Here is a 14,032-nt window from a genome sequence, read left to right on the forward strand (position 1 = left end):
GTAGAGTAGCAAGATCTGTTCTGTTTCAGTCCTATCTCATTGGTTCATTCCATGCTTAATCCCTCATCCCTAGCTCTGAGGATCCTACTCCTTCCTCATTTTATGTGGTGCGGATCATCTCCAAAGCTCCCTGCATGGTTCTCCGGCTGGGCTTCCCCATTGGCACACCTGCGCAGGCCAGGAACAAGGTGAGAGGTGGCTGACTGCTTCCTGGGGTGGGAGGGGATGTAGACGTGTGGGTGGGAGCAGAGCAAGTAGCTCTGGAAATGGAAGTGGTGGGTAGGTCTACAGGCAATACTGTGCCCAGGTATCCTCTAACAACTAACTACTATGTTGGGGCTGAGAGGGGTGGGAATTTATTGTAACAGAAAGGGGCAGCTTGGACAACGCTTTCTGTGTTAAGTCTATGAAAGGTCTAAATCTGGAGACTTGAAGACCAGTAGAATAGCTGGTCAAACAAATGCCTTTGCCACTGTTTAATAGAATTGTGGGGCTTGAAATGACTCTCAGATTATCTAGTCTATCCTTGCAACCAAAGCACAATCAATATTGTCAGTCAGGAAGAGCAGATATTTGTCTGACTTGTCTGTAAAAGCCTCTGTGATGGATGTGCTACATGTTCCCTAAGCTATCTGTTTCAGTAGGTGGTGAACTGTGTATGTATATTATATCATTAGGACAAGGAGGAGTTAGAGTTAAAAGCAAACAGTGCCCTGTACGAGCAGTGTGGAGAGGGAAAGAACCGTGATACCTGGGAAATGCTTTAAAGAGATGCATGTCTGCTGGATAGGCTTTTAAAATCCCGTTTGCATCAAAAGAAATGGGCTGCCCCAGTCAGATTCAGAAGGCGAGATTACTGTATTGACTGTTTCTCCAGCTCTGATGGTTGAGGCAAGTCTAAGTGTTCTTAGGTAAAAGAGTAAATGTGAAGAAGATGTCCTGTTATTAACCTTTATGAACTTTTTTTTAATAAACAGGAAGTTTGTAATTAAACCTTGATCTTTTGCCTTCATGAAATAAATTTTTAGTTTGCCTTGCTCGGCTTTATCATTAGATTGGTGTGGAGAAAAGCTGACAAATGTGGGAAGGACCATCTCTTTTGAGGGAATGAATCCAGATAAGACTGAGTGCTCTGGCAGTCTGGAGGATCTGCCCTTTCATGTCTTTAGGGGATGCAGGCATTGGTACTGTTTACTGAGCCAGCACGTAGGCTGGTAACACCAAGTGACAGGTTTTGCAAAGGAGTTCCCTCTGGCAGGTGCAAGCGAACACCTGCCTTATGGGGAATGTGTAACATAGGCACTCTGCAGCTCTGCGCAAGCTCCAGATCATCACACCAGGAGTTGCAGATCATGAATTGTATCATACATAATCTATTTTTTGCCTGCCAGAGGGCTGAGTAGTTACCCAGGGTGGAGGACGGCAGTGGGACTCAGCCTGCCTTCTACAAGGGAGCAGGTTTTTTGCCTTCAGCAGTTAAAATTTCCCAAATATTTAATGGAAAGATAGCACCTGGTACAATCTGACTCAGAAGACCTGTTACAGGCCTCTATATAGGAGGCAACTATAAAATTGGAGTAGGAATGGGTGTCATAAATAGGAACTGTCTTGGAAGCAAGGCAAGGGAATTGAGAGAATGTTTTGTTCTCATTGCAGCAGAAGGTGTGTTTTTTCCCCAATCTTTTTATTAGTTAAAGGATAAGAAACTCATCTGGAAAAGCAGCAGGTAGTGAGCTGGGAATATCTGCAGCTGGCACAAGTCATTTAGGTTGTAAGGGCAGAGAAAACCTGTGGGCTTTGTGGAGACCAAACCAGTATGAGGGCAGCTGGAATCCAGTGTTCATAATTGCAAAATAGTGCAATTGGATTTAGGAGCTTAAACACCATCAGCAGTTCAATATTATCAGTATGAAACCATGGAGGAGGCAATGCAGAAAAGACCTGTGCTTACTGTTTGGGTTATAGCCCTTTCCTTGGAAAGAGGATAGTCCTTTCATTGGAAAATGGATAATGATGATGGGGAAAGTTACTGAAATAACTGATATTGAGGAGAGAGGTAGAAAGCTGCTGTCCTCCTGCTTGCCTGCAGTGATAATGGAAATTAAAAGGTGTTGAGCAAAGGTGATGAAAGGGAAATATGGTCATGAGAGCCTCGTGGCATTTTGATCTTGGTCTTGCTAGTGCCTCACAAGTAAAATGACCTTCAACTCTTGCTCATCTGTATATTTGAGGTGTGTGCTAGACCTTTTTGTCATGCTCTTGTCCTGGAAGCTTATTTTGAATAGCTGATGTCTCGAGACAAAGGTGGTCATACTTATATTTTGCTTCTGCCATGACAGATAGTGGAAGAGTTACGGGACCGAATCTTGCAGCTCCGCTTTCCCCACAGGGTCCAGAGCAAAGAGGCAACTCCAAAAGCAAAGAGGAAAATGTTTGGCAGTAGTTCTCCCTCCAAGTCTCCACCTGTGGCTGGGGCTCAGTCAGCCTTCTCAGATAGGCCCTGCCTCGTAGTGCTGCACAAGCCCTTGGAAAAGCTACTTATCAGGTAGTAACGGTAGTAACGCAGGGTGGTCAGCACAGCCTTCTGCAGAGTAAACCTATTCCTTGTTACCCCAGGAGCAGGGGGGCGGAAGGGTCTGTGGATGATGATGCCAGTTGCAGGATGGGAGTGCTGGGAAGCCTGTGCTTTTTGGGATGGGTTTGTGTTGCACGCTAGCAATGGTGGCCATAGCCTGGGAGGGCTGCAACTTGCAGCTGGGGGGCTTGCAGGCCAGGCAAGTTTATTGCTCTTAGTAACTATGTGCAGAAAAAATTTTAGTCACCTAGTTTCTCAAGGGGGTACTGATCCTGTACTGGGCTAGTCATGTTCTGCTGCTGGAGGGCTCTGTTGCAGGCCCAGCAAGCAGGCTGTGAATCCAGACAGCTCCAGCCCTGAGCAGGGCATCCTTTCCACCTCACCAAGCTGCACTTCTTCACCTCCTAGGTACGAGAAGCTGCCTTCTGACTATCGCGCTCCCTTCATTCTCAATCTGGAGCATCCCCCAGTGTCTGGCCCACTCACTATGGTGGCCAACCGTACTGCCTCTTCCACCCTGGCCTCACTGTCCCGCTACTTCTATCACCAGCGTTGGATCTGGAGCGTCCAGTCAGGGCTGGCGCCAGCTGTTCCCCTCACAGCTGTAGCCCAGCTCCTCTCCACGCTCACGGAGTAAGTTGTATGCCCGAACAGAGCACTTCCTCCAGCCAGTCCTGGGGGTGCAGAGAAAGCAGGGTAAATCCAAAGCCTTATTATGAAAACCCATTGAAGGCTTGTAGAGAGGTACAAAGAGATCCCATATACACCTTCTAAAGCTATTTCAGCCAGTGCTTTACCCAGCTCTATTGCTGCAGTTGAGGAAAAGGAGAGTCCTGGAAGGAAAATGAAAAGGCAGGAGGTGTTCCTGTGCTTGGGGTGTGCTGGTGTTCACAGAGGCTGTCTTGTGCAGAGTGCCATGTCTCCCCGTTCTCTGTGCGTACCTTCCTGTCTTGGGAATGGTGACACTTTGTGGTGAAGGGTACAGTCATTCATGTGTTTAAGGTTTGCAGTACTGGTAGAGAAATCCTCCAACTCTGACTGCTTCTCTCTGTTGCCAGAGTCCGTCTATCAGAGGGTTTCCACTTTGCATCCAGTGGGGAAGGAATTATCAACATGGTGCTGGAGCTGCCAATACAGGTGAGCCTGGATGCAAGAGCATGGAGAGGATCCTTTGCTGCCTCTTCTGAGGTGGATTCACCCTCTGGTGAGATTCCCATCAGCTCCTGGCACGTGCTCTTGACTTATGTAGGAAGATGTGCCTGCTCCCCTGGGAAAAAAAGCAGCTTGTGGGTCAGGGCTTTTCCTGTCTTCATCTGCTGTTAGGGAGCTGCTTTGCTGGCAGTGACAGGCTGTGCAGGAGGAACTCCTGGGATAGGTGCAGGCTCCCTGTCCTCTGCAATGAAAATGGCATTGGGGGATGGAGCCATGTTGTGTAATGGGGCACTGAGTAGGAGTGGGCTGTTGCTGCAGGCCAGGCTAATGATGAGTCTTCCTTCCAGATTGACGGCTCGAGCGAGAGCAGTGGCAGCAGGGAGAAACACACCTGTGTCGTTCAGTACATCTTATTCCCCCCGCACTCCACCTCCACCAAGGACAGGTGAGGCCATGACCTGACTCCCAGGAAGAGCTGGCAGTGGGGGGCATGGCTCCAGGCTTACCTTTTCAGGTAATGTGGGGAGGGGGGAGTCCCCAGGCATTTAGCCACAATCACCAGTGGGTGGCTGTGGTGTCAGGCCTCCAGGCAGCTCTGCCAAGCACAGGGAGGGGACAGCTAGTTGTCACGGACTGCTTATCAGCTGGGGCTCTGCAAGCAAGCCAGGAATTGGTGCGCTGCTCTTCCAGCTCCAAGATGAGCTACAGTAGGCTGCTGGCTCTGTGACATCTTGTAGGATTCATCCTGTGCCTCTTCTTCAGCTTTTCCACAGATGATGACAATGATACAGAGGTGGAGGCCATTGAGGTGGACACAGAATTGAATCTGGTCACTGAGTGCTGGGTGGAGCCACAGAGTGGCCACGTCCATAGTACTGCTGAAAACTGGAAGCATCTCCATGGCTTGCCCTACCAGAAAATACCTAAAGCGGTGAGTCCTTGCAGGGGTTAGGGTGTGGGCTCTTTCATGGAGGAAGAGGGGTTTGCTGCAGGTGCACCTCAACACTGCAAATGAATTACTGAGATCCAGAAAAGATGGGAGTGCTAGAAACAAAGGAGGCTGAGATTTCCAAATGGGTAACTGGGCCGCTGAGTGGAAGTTGCTTCTGCAGTGCAGTGCTGCTCTGGGATAGGTGCAAAAAGTGAACTACTTTGTCAAGAGCCATTCCAGTGAAGGCAGGGGTGTCCCTGGACAGGACAGGACTGCCAACACACCTGCTGAGCAAGGTGGAAAGAGGTGAAGAGCTGAAAGAGAGGGAGGGAGCAGTGAGTGAGAGTAAGGGAGGTCAGGGAATGGGGTTGTGGGCCTTTCCTCTCCTTGCCTTTAGACTGCTTTCTGCTGCATTTGGGGATAATAATGCTGCTGTGTACAGCTAAGCCTTGACTGTTATTGCAGCTCTATCCACGGGACCTTGCTTGCATTGCCACCATGCTGACCTTCGAGTACATCAGCCAGTTGTGCCAGAACAAGGAGTGGGTCTGCCCTTCTTCTGACGCCAAAGCCACTGAAGGTGAGTCCAGCATATCTGTCCAGGCAGGTTTGATGGAGCAAGAGGCAGCTAAGCCCTGAATGTCCCAGGGCGTGGCTGAAGCCACAGGGAGGTTGAACAGGTATTTTGACAATGACACTCTGGACTTCGATGGCTGTAAGCCACTTTGTAGCATTTGTGATAAACTGCCAGAGGGATGGCTTCATCCTGTGAAGGTCAAAAAAGCATTGAGGCTTTCTGCCCAGACTGGATAGGTCTGGCTTTTGGAGCATTTGGGTTCAGGGAAAATTGTTATGTTCACTGTCTCCATGTGTTTGGCTTGCTAAAGTGAATTCCTCTCTCAAAGATGAGCTCACCCATGCAGTGATAGGCAGGATATGCCTGAGCGAGTGAATACAGAAATGCGAACAATGCAAAGAAAGAACTTCTCTGTTCTCCAGAAACTCTGAATCCTTTAACTGTTCATGGGACGCTTGCCTTCTGGCAGTCCTGTTCATCTCTGAACACTCTGTGAGTGCTCTGTGAGCACATGGAGAGAGTGAAGGGAACTTCAAAATGTTTGGTCCATCTTCCTCCTTCATGGCAGGATCGTGTCCCTCATCTGAGAGGACTGATGTATTTTAATGAGAACTCCAGGATTATGGGAGGTTTTCACCATTGACAGGCAGTCTGTTCCGATACCTCACTAATTTTAGAGCTTTTCCCAAATGTCTAGCCTAAACATTGCTACTACTTAAGCTTCTTGTCACTAGTTCACCCCATCCTAGATCTTGCTTGCACTGTGCTGGAAAGCACAGCAGGTTTTGACTCAGTTTGAGGGAGCTGGAATCATCCTAAAGGCTGAAGGAAGGACCTGAAGGAACCTCGTCAGATCACATCACTGGCATTGTGGGAGGGGGATAGGGCCAGGAAAGTTCAGGGCATGGAGGACAGAGACTCTTTCCCTGAGAGACAGAACAGACAATGTCTGCAGGGATGTGCAGAGCCTGCTGGATGGGAGATCTCTTCTGAGAGCTGGGGTGGCCTTGTACTTGACTGCTCTGGTAACGTGGGCTGCCTCCGGCTCCCAGCACACTTATTGCTCTCCAGCAGTGTTCCCTGCAACACCGGTGTAAAGTGCTTTGTTCCCTGGCTGCCATGGGTCCTGCTCTGCTGCAGGCAGCCTGAGCTGTGTAGGGCCTCATGGCTCCCAGGCCATTCTTGTGTGAAGGTGGCAATAAGCCCCTGAGACTCTTGCACCAAGGTACCTCTCTGTAGGTAGCTCACAGCCTGCTACGCTCTCTGCTAGGCTTTGACCTTCCCCACATTCACCCTTCTTGTCCCTCTGCCCTCCTAAGCAGATGGAGTTGGGGCAGTGTTGCTGTGTACCTTCACTTGTGCTACCTGCACTGTGTTTAGGGTTGGCACCATGCGCATGGAGGTGAACCGAGGAGTGGGGCTCTATGTTGCAGTGCCAACAGGCATGTTATATTCCCAATTCTTGTTGTAGATCCAGACATGGGTGCTGGTTTCCGAGTACACGAGATCCCATTCCAGTTCAACCTCATGAAGCTGTTGCCGAGGTGCCAGCAGGTTGAAATGTTCTTCCTAATGCTGACAAAAGGTAAGTCACCACCTACCTTCTCTTGTCTTCCCTTTGTGGGGATGGACCCCCTGCTCTTTGTGCATATCTCCCTGGGAAGCAGGTGTGTGGGAGCTGCAGTACCTCCTAGCAGTAGCTCAGTGCTGTTCTTCCCATTTCTGTAGCCCCAGGGTGGTGTGGATATATTGATAGTGCTGTCTTCCCTGTGGTGATGTGTGTTTTGGAACAGTTGCTTCTGCAAGCCTCAAACCTAGGTCAGTGCTCTGTGTTGGTGGTTTCTTGTCTCTAGCCCAAACGTCTTCAGAACAGTTACAGTAGCAGAGTGAGTCAGGGCAGGGTAGCAAATGATGCTGGCACTGTGTGGCTTCCTCAGCATCCTCCAAGTCAGCCTTGCAGAGGTGCCGGAGGAAACTTCTGTCTGTGTGGAAGTGCCTCTTTGCAAAGGGCTGCACAGGGACCTGGGCAGGTGGTGGCTGTGGAGATGCTGTCTCTGAAGCTGCCATGGTTCTGTTTTGGAGCAGAGAATGAGGAGGTGACCAAGGACTCTTCGTTTGTGCCCAATGAAATGCTACTAAACCTCTTCCATGGCTGCCTGCAGCATGATCTCAGTGACCGGGAGATCCCCATGGCTGACGCTGATCACATGGCTTTCATGGAGCAGGTTCTGCAGCGGGACCGTGATGGCCATCAGCCACCCTTCATGCTCCCTGTAATTCGAGGTAAGGGCCAGGAGTGTGGCAGCAGGGGCATCGGGAGCTGGGGTATCTCCAGCTTGCTTTTAGATAACTTTCAGAAAGCCTTACTTTCAGATAACTTTCCCAGCTGGTGTTTCTCAGGTTGGTTTCTCTGTGCTTCGTTTCAGAAGAAACCCTGAAAGCCTCTGGGACCCTGGAGCAGCAGGATGCTTCTGCATCGTATCACCTTGCTGGCAGCAATGGCACCAGGGATATGACTGGCTCTACAAGTACTCTGCAGGTATCGCTGTGCTGCTGTCCCTCTCTTGAGCTCCCTCTGAGGACAAAGCAGCTGCTGTTGCAGAGCAGGAAGATTTGCATAAGGGTTGACAACAGATTGAATGGCTCATGTTCTCCCCATGCTTGACGGCAGTCTGAGCTATAGCCTGCTGCTATAGCAGGCAGGGGCCTTGTAGGTATGTGGGCAGTTGCACTTGCTGTGGGCCTAGCCTGCTACAGCAGCACTGATGATTTGCTGTAAAGAGCTCGGAAAGCGTGGGCAGCCATTGCCTGGAGGTCAAAACCAGCCCCAGCAAGGCTGGATCAGCAACCCCAGACTGTGCGTGTGGTATTTCCGGGAGCCAGTGTGTTCTGAGAATGGTGTTGGGGGTGCCTGAGGTGATTTCAGTGCTGTGTCAGCCAGCAGTCTTGGAGGAACTTCCTCTGTGTGGTTGCTAACTGCCCCAGGGTAGTCCTGTACCATGTGCTATGAGCTTATTTAGCTGTGCTCTTTCATTAGAGCCTGGGCAACACAGAGCTGCCTGAGGACGACGTGACCCGGTGTAACACTGCTGGGCTTTTTCTCCCGCAGTGGCGATGCTATGCCAAGCTGGTCAACCCGCAGCACGTGTTCCTCACCTTTCTGCCAGCCACCTTCTCAGGTGAGGCTTGCTGTCAGGGAGAGGGAGAGGAAGCCATGGTGGAAGGACCTCCACAAGGAAAGAGCAAAAGTAGAATCAGCTCTTCTTGGATGGAGGGAAAACCGAACAGCAGTCTAGGCCAAGCCTTTCTGCACCATATGGCCAGGCAGAGAGTGGTTTGAAAGGATGAATGTCTTGCTGTTCTCTCCCTGTATGTGGTGCTGCCTGCTCACTGCTTCCAGGCAGGGGATGTGGCTCTGAATAGTTTGCTGGTTGTGGCCACTGGACCCTTTTCCCATGTGGAGTGCCTGGGATTATTGAATGGAGCAAGGAGGCTACTGGTGGTGTGTCCTGGGGAGAGTCCCTGTTTCTGGGCCTTGCGCCTGGCCTGTCTTCCCCTGCCTCATGGAGCTGCTGGTGGAGGCCGCTAGGCTGTGGCTGGAGGCATTCTTTGGAACTGTTCCCATGCACAGAGGTAGCCGATATCTCTATCCTTTTGGGAATGTGGATGGGTGGGTTAAATGGTTCTCGCTGAGCAGAGGGTGATATTTTTTTTTCCTCCAGATGTACAGAAGCTGATGGCTTGTGGGTTGGACAGACCTCCAAAAGATGAGAGTAGAGCTGGAGCAGATATCCTGGGACCTGTCTGTGCAGAGCGAGGCATGGCTGAGGCTGAAGAAGGGGATGCTGCAGCACCATTACCTACCCTCAGCATAACGCCAGCCCATGGTACTGGCCTCAGGGCAGCACCTAGCTAATGCCCTCTGGCAAGGCCTGTCCTTGGCTATTCCTAAGCACACGAACTCCTGGTATTGCGCAGGCTGGGGTAACAGTATTAAGCCTATCAGCTTCTTTCTGGCAGTCAGCAGAGTCAGGATCAGGACATGAAAGCCTCAGCCAACTTTTATGGGGTTATGGAGGGGTGGATCTAAAGTGATCTGACTGCTGGTTATGGCCCAGGGCCCACTCTCTGTGGGCAGGGAAGTTGCAGGTAGTTAGAGGCTAGCGGGAACAGCAGTACTGGATTGCCTAGGAAGCGACCACCACGTGGTGATCCAGACTGGCATTGCTAGCAGTGCATCATATTAGGGAGAAGGGCACAGGCAGTGTCTTGAGGTACCTGGGATTTGGTGATGCAGCCCTGGTGCTGTCAATCAGACCTGCACTGGGGATGGACAGATGTGCTGCTGTGGAGGGTGGTGGTGGAGGTGAATGCTCATGGCTGCCTGGGAAGGGCATCAGTGTGGCTGAGGCACTGGGCTGGGCAGTTGGTCACTGGGGGAGGAGAAGGGCCCTGGGGTTTGGGTGTTGAGCACCTTTTAAAGCCAGTACCTGCATGTGGATGCTTCTGTGAAGGCCGTGACCTCTCAGGCTGGGAATGAGGAACCTATCAAAGGTTTTATTTGAGATTGTTTCTTTTGCAGAAGTGGGCCGTGACTCTGGAGAACAGGGTGGCCCCTCACGGAGAGACATACATATCTCCTTCTGCCGCCAGAACTCACAACCTGAGCTAGGCGAGTGCCGCCGATTTCGCTGCCCCATCTACATCTACAGCTGCTCTCTGGAGCTGTTGCGAGAGCAGCTTGTCAGCCCACGGACACACCGTCCTCCCCGGGATATCTTTTTCAGGTAATGCCAACCATACTTGATTCCCAGACAGAAAGCAAAAGAGCATCCCTGACAAAGAGACTCACTGAAGCCCTGCCTTGTCCTCTTGGCCTGGCCTCTCTAGCTCACAGCAGCCACTGCCTATGCATGCCCCAGGGCCCTGCTTTGCTGGCACCAGTGCTTGTTTGCAGTCTAAAATGTGCTTAACTGTGCTGAAGGCTGCTGTGGCTCCTCTTTACAGGTCCCAGTCTCTGGAGCGTCCTCCTGCTGCTGCTTGGCTAGACCACAAACATAAGGAGTTGATGAGTTACTGCACACTGCTGCAGGAGCACTCCCACCAGTGCTATGTGAAAGGTGAGGAGCAGCGTGATGAGAACTGAGCCAGGGTTGGGGCTGGACCCTAGATTTTTCTTCCAAGAAAGCCATGTCTCATTTTTCCTGTGATCTTACACTGGGCAAGGGGAGGAGCTGTGGGACTGATCTCCTGCAAGGAGGGATTTAAAGATACCTCTGCACGTTCCCGGTGGGCCTTGCACAGGCTGTTCCTGGACATATGCCCTGCAGTGCTGTGGAGGGGGATTCCCTTCTGTGGCCTTGTCTGTCACCTTCAAGGTGGACACTGGGTGTGGGTCAGCCCCAGATTTACACCTGGCGTTAGGCATCTTGGCTGAGTCTTGCCTCCCAACCCCTGCATTGACCACAACCCAGTGCTGGGACTTGGGTGAAGACTTTGTCTTCACTGCACAGCACGTGACCTTTGTGTGACTCCCATGGGCTTGCATCCTCGCAGTGGGGCACTCGAGCACAGTGTTTGATCCATAGGGCTGTTCAAGAGCCTTCAGCAGTCCCACAGCATCAGTTCCCAGGACCTGCTCACAGCCATGGACTACTGTGAGGAGCTGCTCCAAGAGATTGATATCACCAACTTTCTGCTGACGGTGTGCAGCCATGTGCGCTCCTTTCGAGAAAGCCACCAACATTTCCAAGCACACCACAAGACTGCCACCTTCCAAGTGGGCTGCATAGAGCAAGAAGAGGAGCAGAGCTCCAGGGAACGGGGTGTCTTGGTCTCTGAATCCAGGTAGGGACCTACCTAGGTCTTGCTTTTGTTCTTAACATTGGTCTGCGATAGATTTCTTCAAGCATCCTCTGCTGCTTGCTGGAAGGAATGTTGTAGGGCAGGGGTTAACAGAGCCACCTATAAGCTGGTACAGTATCTGCAAGGACTTCTCTGTTTTATGATCCCCAGTGACATGAATCCTTTACCTGACTCTTGCAGTCTTAGCTCGCTACTGCTGAGTCTGGCCTGAGCTGGAGGGTATCCAACGTTTTGTATGCAAGTAACACTTGGGTTTGTTTTTGGAAAAATTACTCATCTTCCCCTGCCTGACTCATTTGAGAATGCTGTGGACTGATGGAAATGATGGGTGATAGCAAGTTTTCCTAATGAATAAAGTCCCAAGTTTTTGATTAAAACACTGGAAACACATTTACAAGAGAAATATCAAGGCAGAATTGGAATATGCTTGATGCTAAGTTTCTGTACTGCTATTGCTTAGGATATTTCTGAGGTTTGTGTTGCTTCTGGAAACTAAGGGGGAAATAATGCACTGCCTCAGTGTGCTGTCTGTCAGAGGAACCACTTCTTAGGTTGTTTGTCCCCGATTGCACTCGATTATCCTTGATTCTTTATGTGAAATATACTAGCATTTGCTGGGAATCTCCAATCCTATATCCTCTCATATTGTAAGTCAGTGAGATGATGCTCTGATTTTGAGAAGTGCTCAGTGTTTTGGAAGTCAGACGAAGTCTTTCTCAACTGCTGCTTTGCTAGAGGAAAACTATGGAAACCTTTCTTGGTTTATAACATGTTACAGCTCACCTACCCAACTCAGACTGTGTAAACAGTCCTGAAGGATGCAAAGCTTCTGACACATTGCTCCCAAATCTACTGCTCCTCCCACATTATTTAGTTATTCAGATTGCTCCAGGCCTGTCCCTGTACTCAGCCACTTGTCTCTGTTTCCTGAGGAGGGTGTAGCATGGTGTAGAGTACTTGGCCACAGGATCAGCGTGGTTAAACTGCCTCTGCCTGGCTTCAGACAGCCTGAGTGCTTATCTGCTTATCTGGGTTAGCAGGTGGGAGGAGGGTTTTGGGGGCTGTAGGAGGGGCGGTTGTGGGTGACATGTAAATCACAGGGATGTTTACAGAGAGGAGTCATGGGGAACTCAGAGGTGGGATGCTTGGGCAGATAATACATATAACTATTCCTGTTTCCCAATCTGCCTGCTTGACCCGTCCGCAATCCTGTCAGTGCGGAAATGGAGGACTACAGTGAGCAGGACTCCCACAACATTGCTAGCCCTACAGAGGAGCCAAAGAGCAGTATGGGCACCAGTTGCTGTTCAGAGTTTCCCCTCTCACTGCTGGAAATTGGGCAGCCCTGTCAGGCTCACCCCGACTTGCATAAAATTATCCAGGTGAGGGATGTGGGGGCTCAACTTGGCTCCCTCAGGAGGGTGGAGTGGAGTATGTGCTTCATGTTTGGGTTCTCATTTCTCTTTTAGGAAAAGTTCTTGGAAATTGGAAGTTTACATTTCAAGCCAGTGCCATCAAATCCTCACTACTTCTTCTACTGCCCACCATCAGCCAAGAAGGAGGTAGGCATGGTGCTGCCTTGGCAAGGCACCTGCTCCTTGTGGAGAGTAGTGGCCTTGTTTGTCATCAGATCTGAACTTTGGGCTGGCAGATCTCTGGACGGACTGAGCAGCTGGGGGGTCCAGGGATGGCCTAATTCACTGTCTGGTGTGGTTTTGGTACCTACTTGCAGCACACTTCCTCTCTTCTTGTCAGGAGGAGGTATCTCGGGATCAGACAGACAGGAAAGGCAGTGAGGACATGGAGGGATCAGAGGCAGAACTGGCGGCTGAGGAAGGTAAAATCTGCTTGCTCTGCCCTGCAACAGAAAAAGTCTCTTGTCCCACTGTGATAATACCAATCAGAGTTTGGCTTCCACTGTGTCTGAAGGGGTCTCTGGGGACCTGGTTTGCCAATGGGGATCCTGTGTTCGCAGGAACTGTGTCTGGGTGCTGCATTGCCACAGAGAGTGACCCAGAGCTGGAGGTGGAGTATCGCGAGAAGCTGGAGCATGAGTTCCCAGACACGGATTCTCTCTCAGACTCCAACACGGTGAACCAGGATGATGACTCCTTCAGTGTGCTGGGAGGGGACTCGCTCAATGAGCAGGAGTTCCTGGAGCAGGAGATGCCCCCACTCTTTGTGCACCTCACCTGTTCAGTGAAGCTGCGCAGTCAGCACAGTTCCATGCCTGTGCAGTCCCTGCCCACTTGTCTAGGTAAGAGCAAGCCTTGCTGTGAAGGAAAGAGGCAATAGGGCCCTTGTCAAGTCCCTGCTGGGCAAGCAGCCTTCAGAGCAGGCATACTGTGTCCTGGATAGCTCTCCCTTTGGGCCAGCCTTCGCTGTGCTGGAGTCCCGTGTCTCCCAACATCGGGCAAGGGCTCTTTCACCAGGCTTCCCAGTTCCTGTGGGTCAAGTCATGAAGACTGTCCATTGTGAAGAATGGTGGCCTGTTCTGGTGTGCAGGCAGCCACTTCTTGCGGTCTCTGTACTTGCCACCAGGCCAAAGTACATGTGTAAGCAGAGCTGTTTGTTGCATGATCCCCTTCATCTGGGATCTCTCCCCAGGGGAAGTCTTGGGCTGCCTGGAAAGCTGCCAGGGCTTGAACACCATTGACTTGGGGGACCTCTGTGTGACCCTGGACATCTTTGTGTTAACACTGCCCCTGGAGATAGAAGTTGTGAATGCAGACATTCTCCACAACAGGTAAGTTGGGAGAGGCATAGCTGCTCAACCATCCTCCACCTGCCCTTCCCAGCCAGGCAGGCTCCGCGTACTGAGACTCTGGGGATTCTCCTCCTTGCAGAGCCTGCCACAGCCCTAAGAAAATTAAGATTTTTCCAGGATAGGCTCACCTTTTCTAGGAACCCTTACTCCCTCTCTGGAGCCTGT

At 51.0% G+C, this 14,032-nt stretch overlaps 1 protein-coding gene across 8 annotated transcripts in view; it reads left to right on the top strand.

Annotated features, from left to right (window-relative positions):
* Positions 1 to 14,032, top strand: part of SZT2 (SZT2 subunit of KICSTOR complex) — a 65,076-nt gene that overhangs the window by 16,968 nt on the left and 34,076 nt on the right. For 5 of the 8 annotated variants that reach the window (XM_064516077.1, XM_026096747.2, XM_064516080.1 and 2 more), the window contains exons 14-33: positions 74 to 188; positions 2,340 to 2,545; positions 2,984 to 3,208; positions 3,634 to 3,712; positions 4,075 to 4,172; positions 4,490 to 4,658; positions 5,124 to 5,238; positions 6,707 to 6,820; positions 7,318 to 7,518; positions 7,662 to 7,774; positions 8,273 to 8,414; positions 8,958 to 9,122; positions 9,818 to 10,022; positions 10,243 to 10,355; positions 10,824 to 11,082; positions 12,317 to 12,482; positions 12,570 to 12,662; positions 12,856 to 12,937; positions 13,076 to 13,357; positions 13,708 to 13,846. In XM_064516077.1, coding sequence (XP_064372147.1) covers positions 74 to 188; positions 2,340 to 2,545; positions 2,984 to 3,208; positions 3,634 to 3,712; positions 4,075 to 4,172; positions 4,490 to 4,658; positions 5,124 to 5,238; positions 6,707 to 6,820; positions 7,318 to 7,518; positions 7,662 to 7,774; positions 8,273 to 8,414; positions 8,958 to 9,122; positions 9,818 to 10,022; positions 10,243 to 10,355; positions 10,824 to 11,082; positions 12,317 to 12,482; positions 12,570 to 12,662; positions 12,856 to 12,937; positions 13,076 to 13,357; positions 13,708 to 13,846 — 3,081 coding nt within the window. The remainder of the gene's footprint in view (positions 1 to 73; positions 189 to 2,339; positions 2,546 to 2,983; positions 3,209 to 3,633; positions 3,713 to 4,074; positions 4,173 to 4,489; positions 4,659 to 5,123; positions 5,239 to 6,706; positions 6,821 to 7,317; positions 7,519 to 7,661; positions 7,775 to 8,272; positions 8,415 to 8,957; positions 9,123 to 9,817; positions 10,023 to 10,242; positions 10,356 to 10,823; positions 11,083 to 12,316; positions 12,483 to 12,569; positions 12,663 to 12,855; positions 12,938 to 13,075; positions 13,358 to 13,707; positions 13,847 to 14,032) is intronic. The other 3 variants (XM_064516081.1, XM_064516078.1, XM_064516082.1) reach the window with 3 other exon arrangements.

The sequence above is a fragment of the Dromaius novaehollandiae genome, chromosome 8, assembly GCF_036370855.1.
Source record: "Dromaius novaehollandiae isolate bDroNov1 chromosome 8, bDroNov1.hap1, whole genome shotgun sequence".
NCBI classification, from domain to species: domain Eukaryota; kingdom Metazoa; phylum Chordata; class Aves; order Casuariiformes; family Dromaiidae; genus Dromaius; species Dromaius novaehollandiae.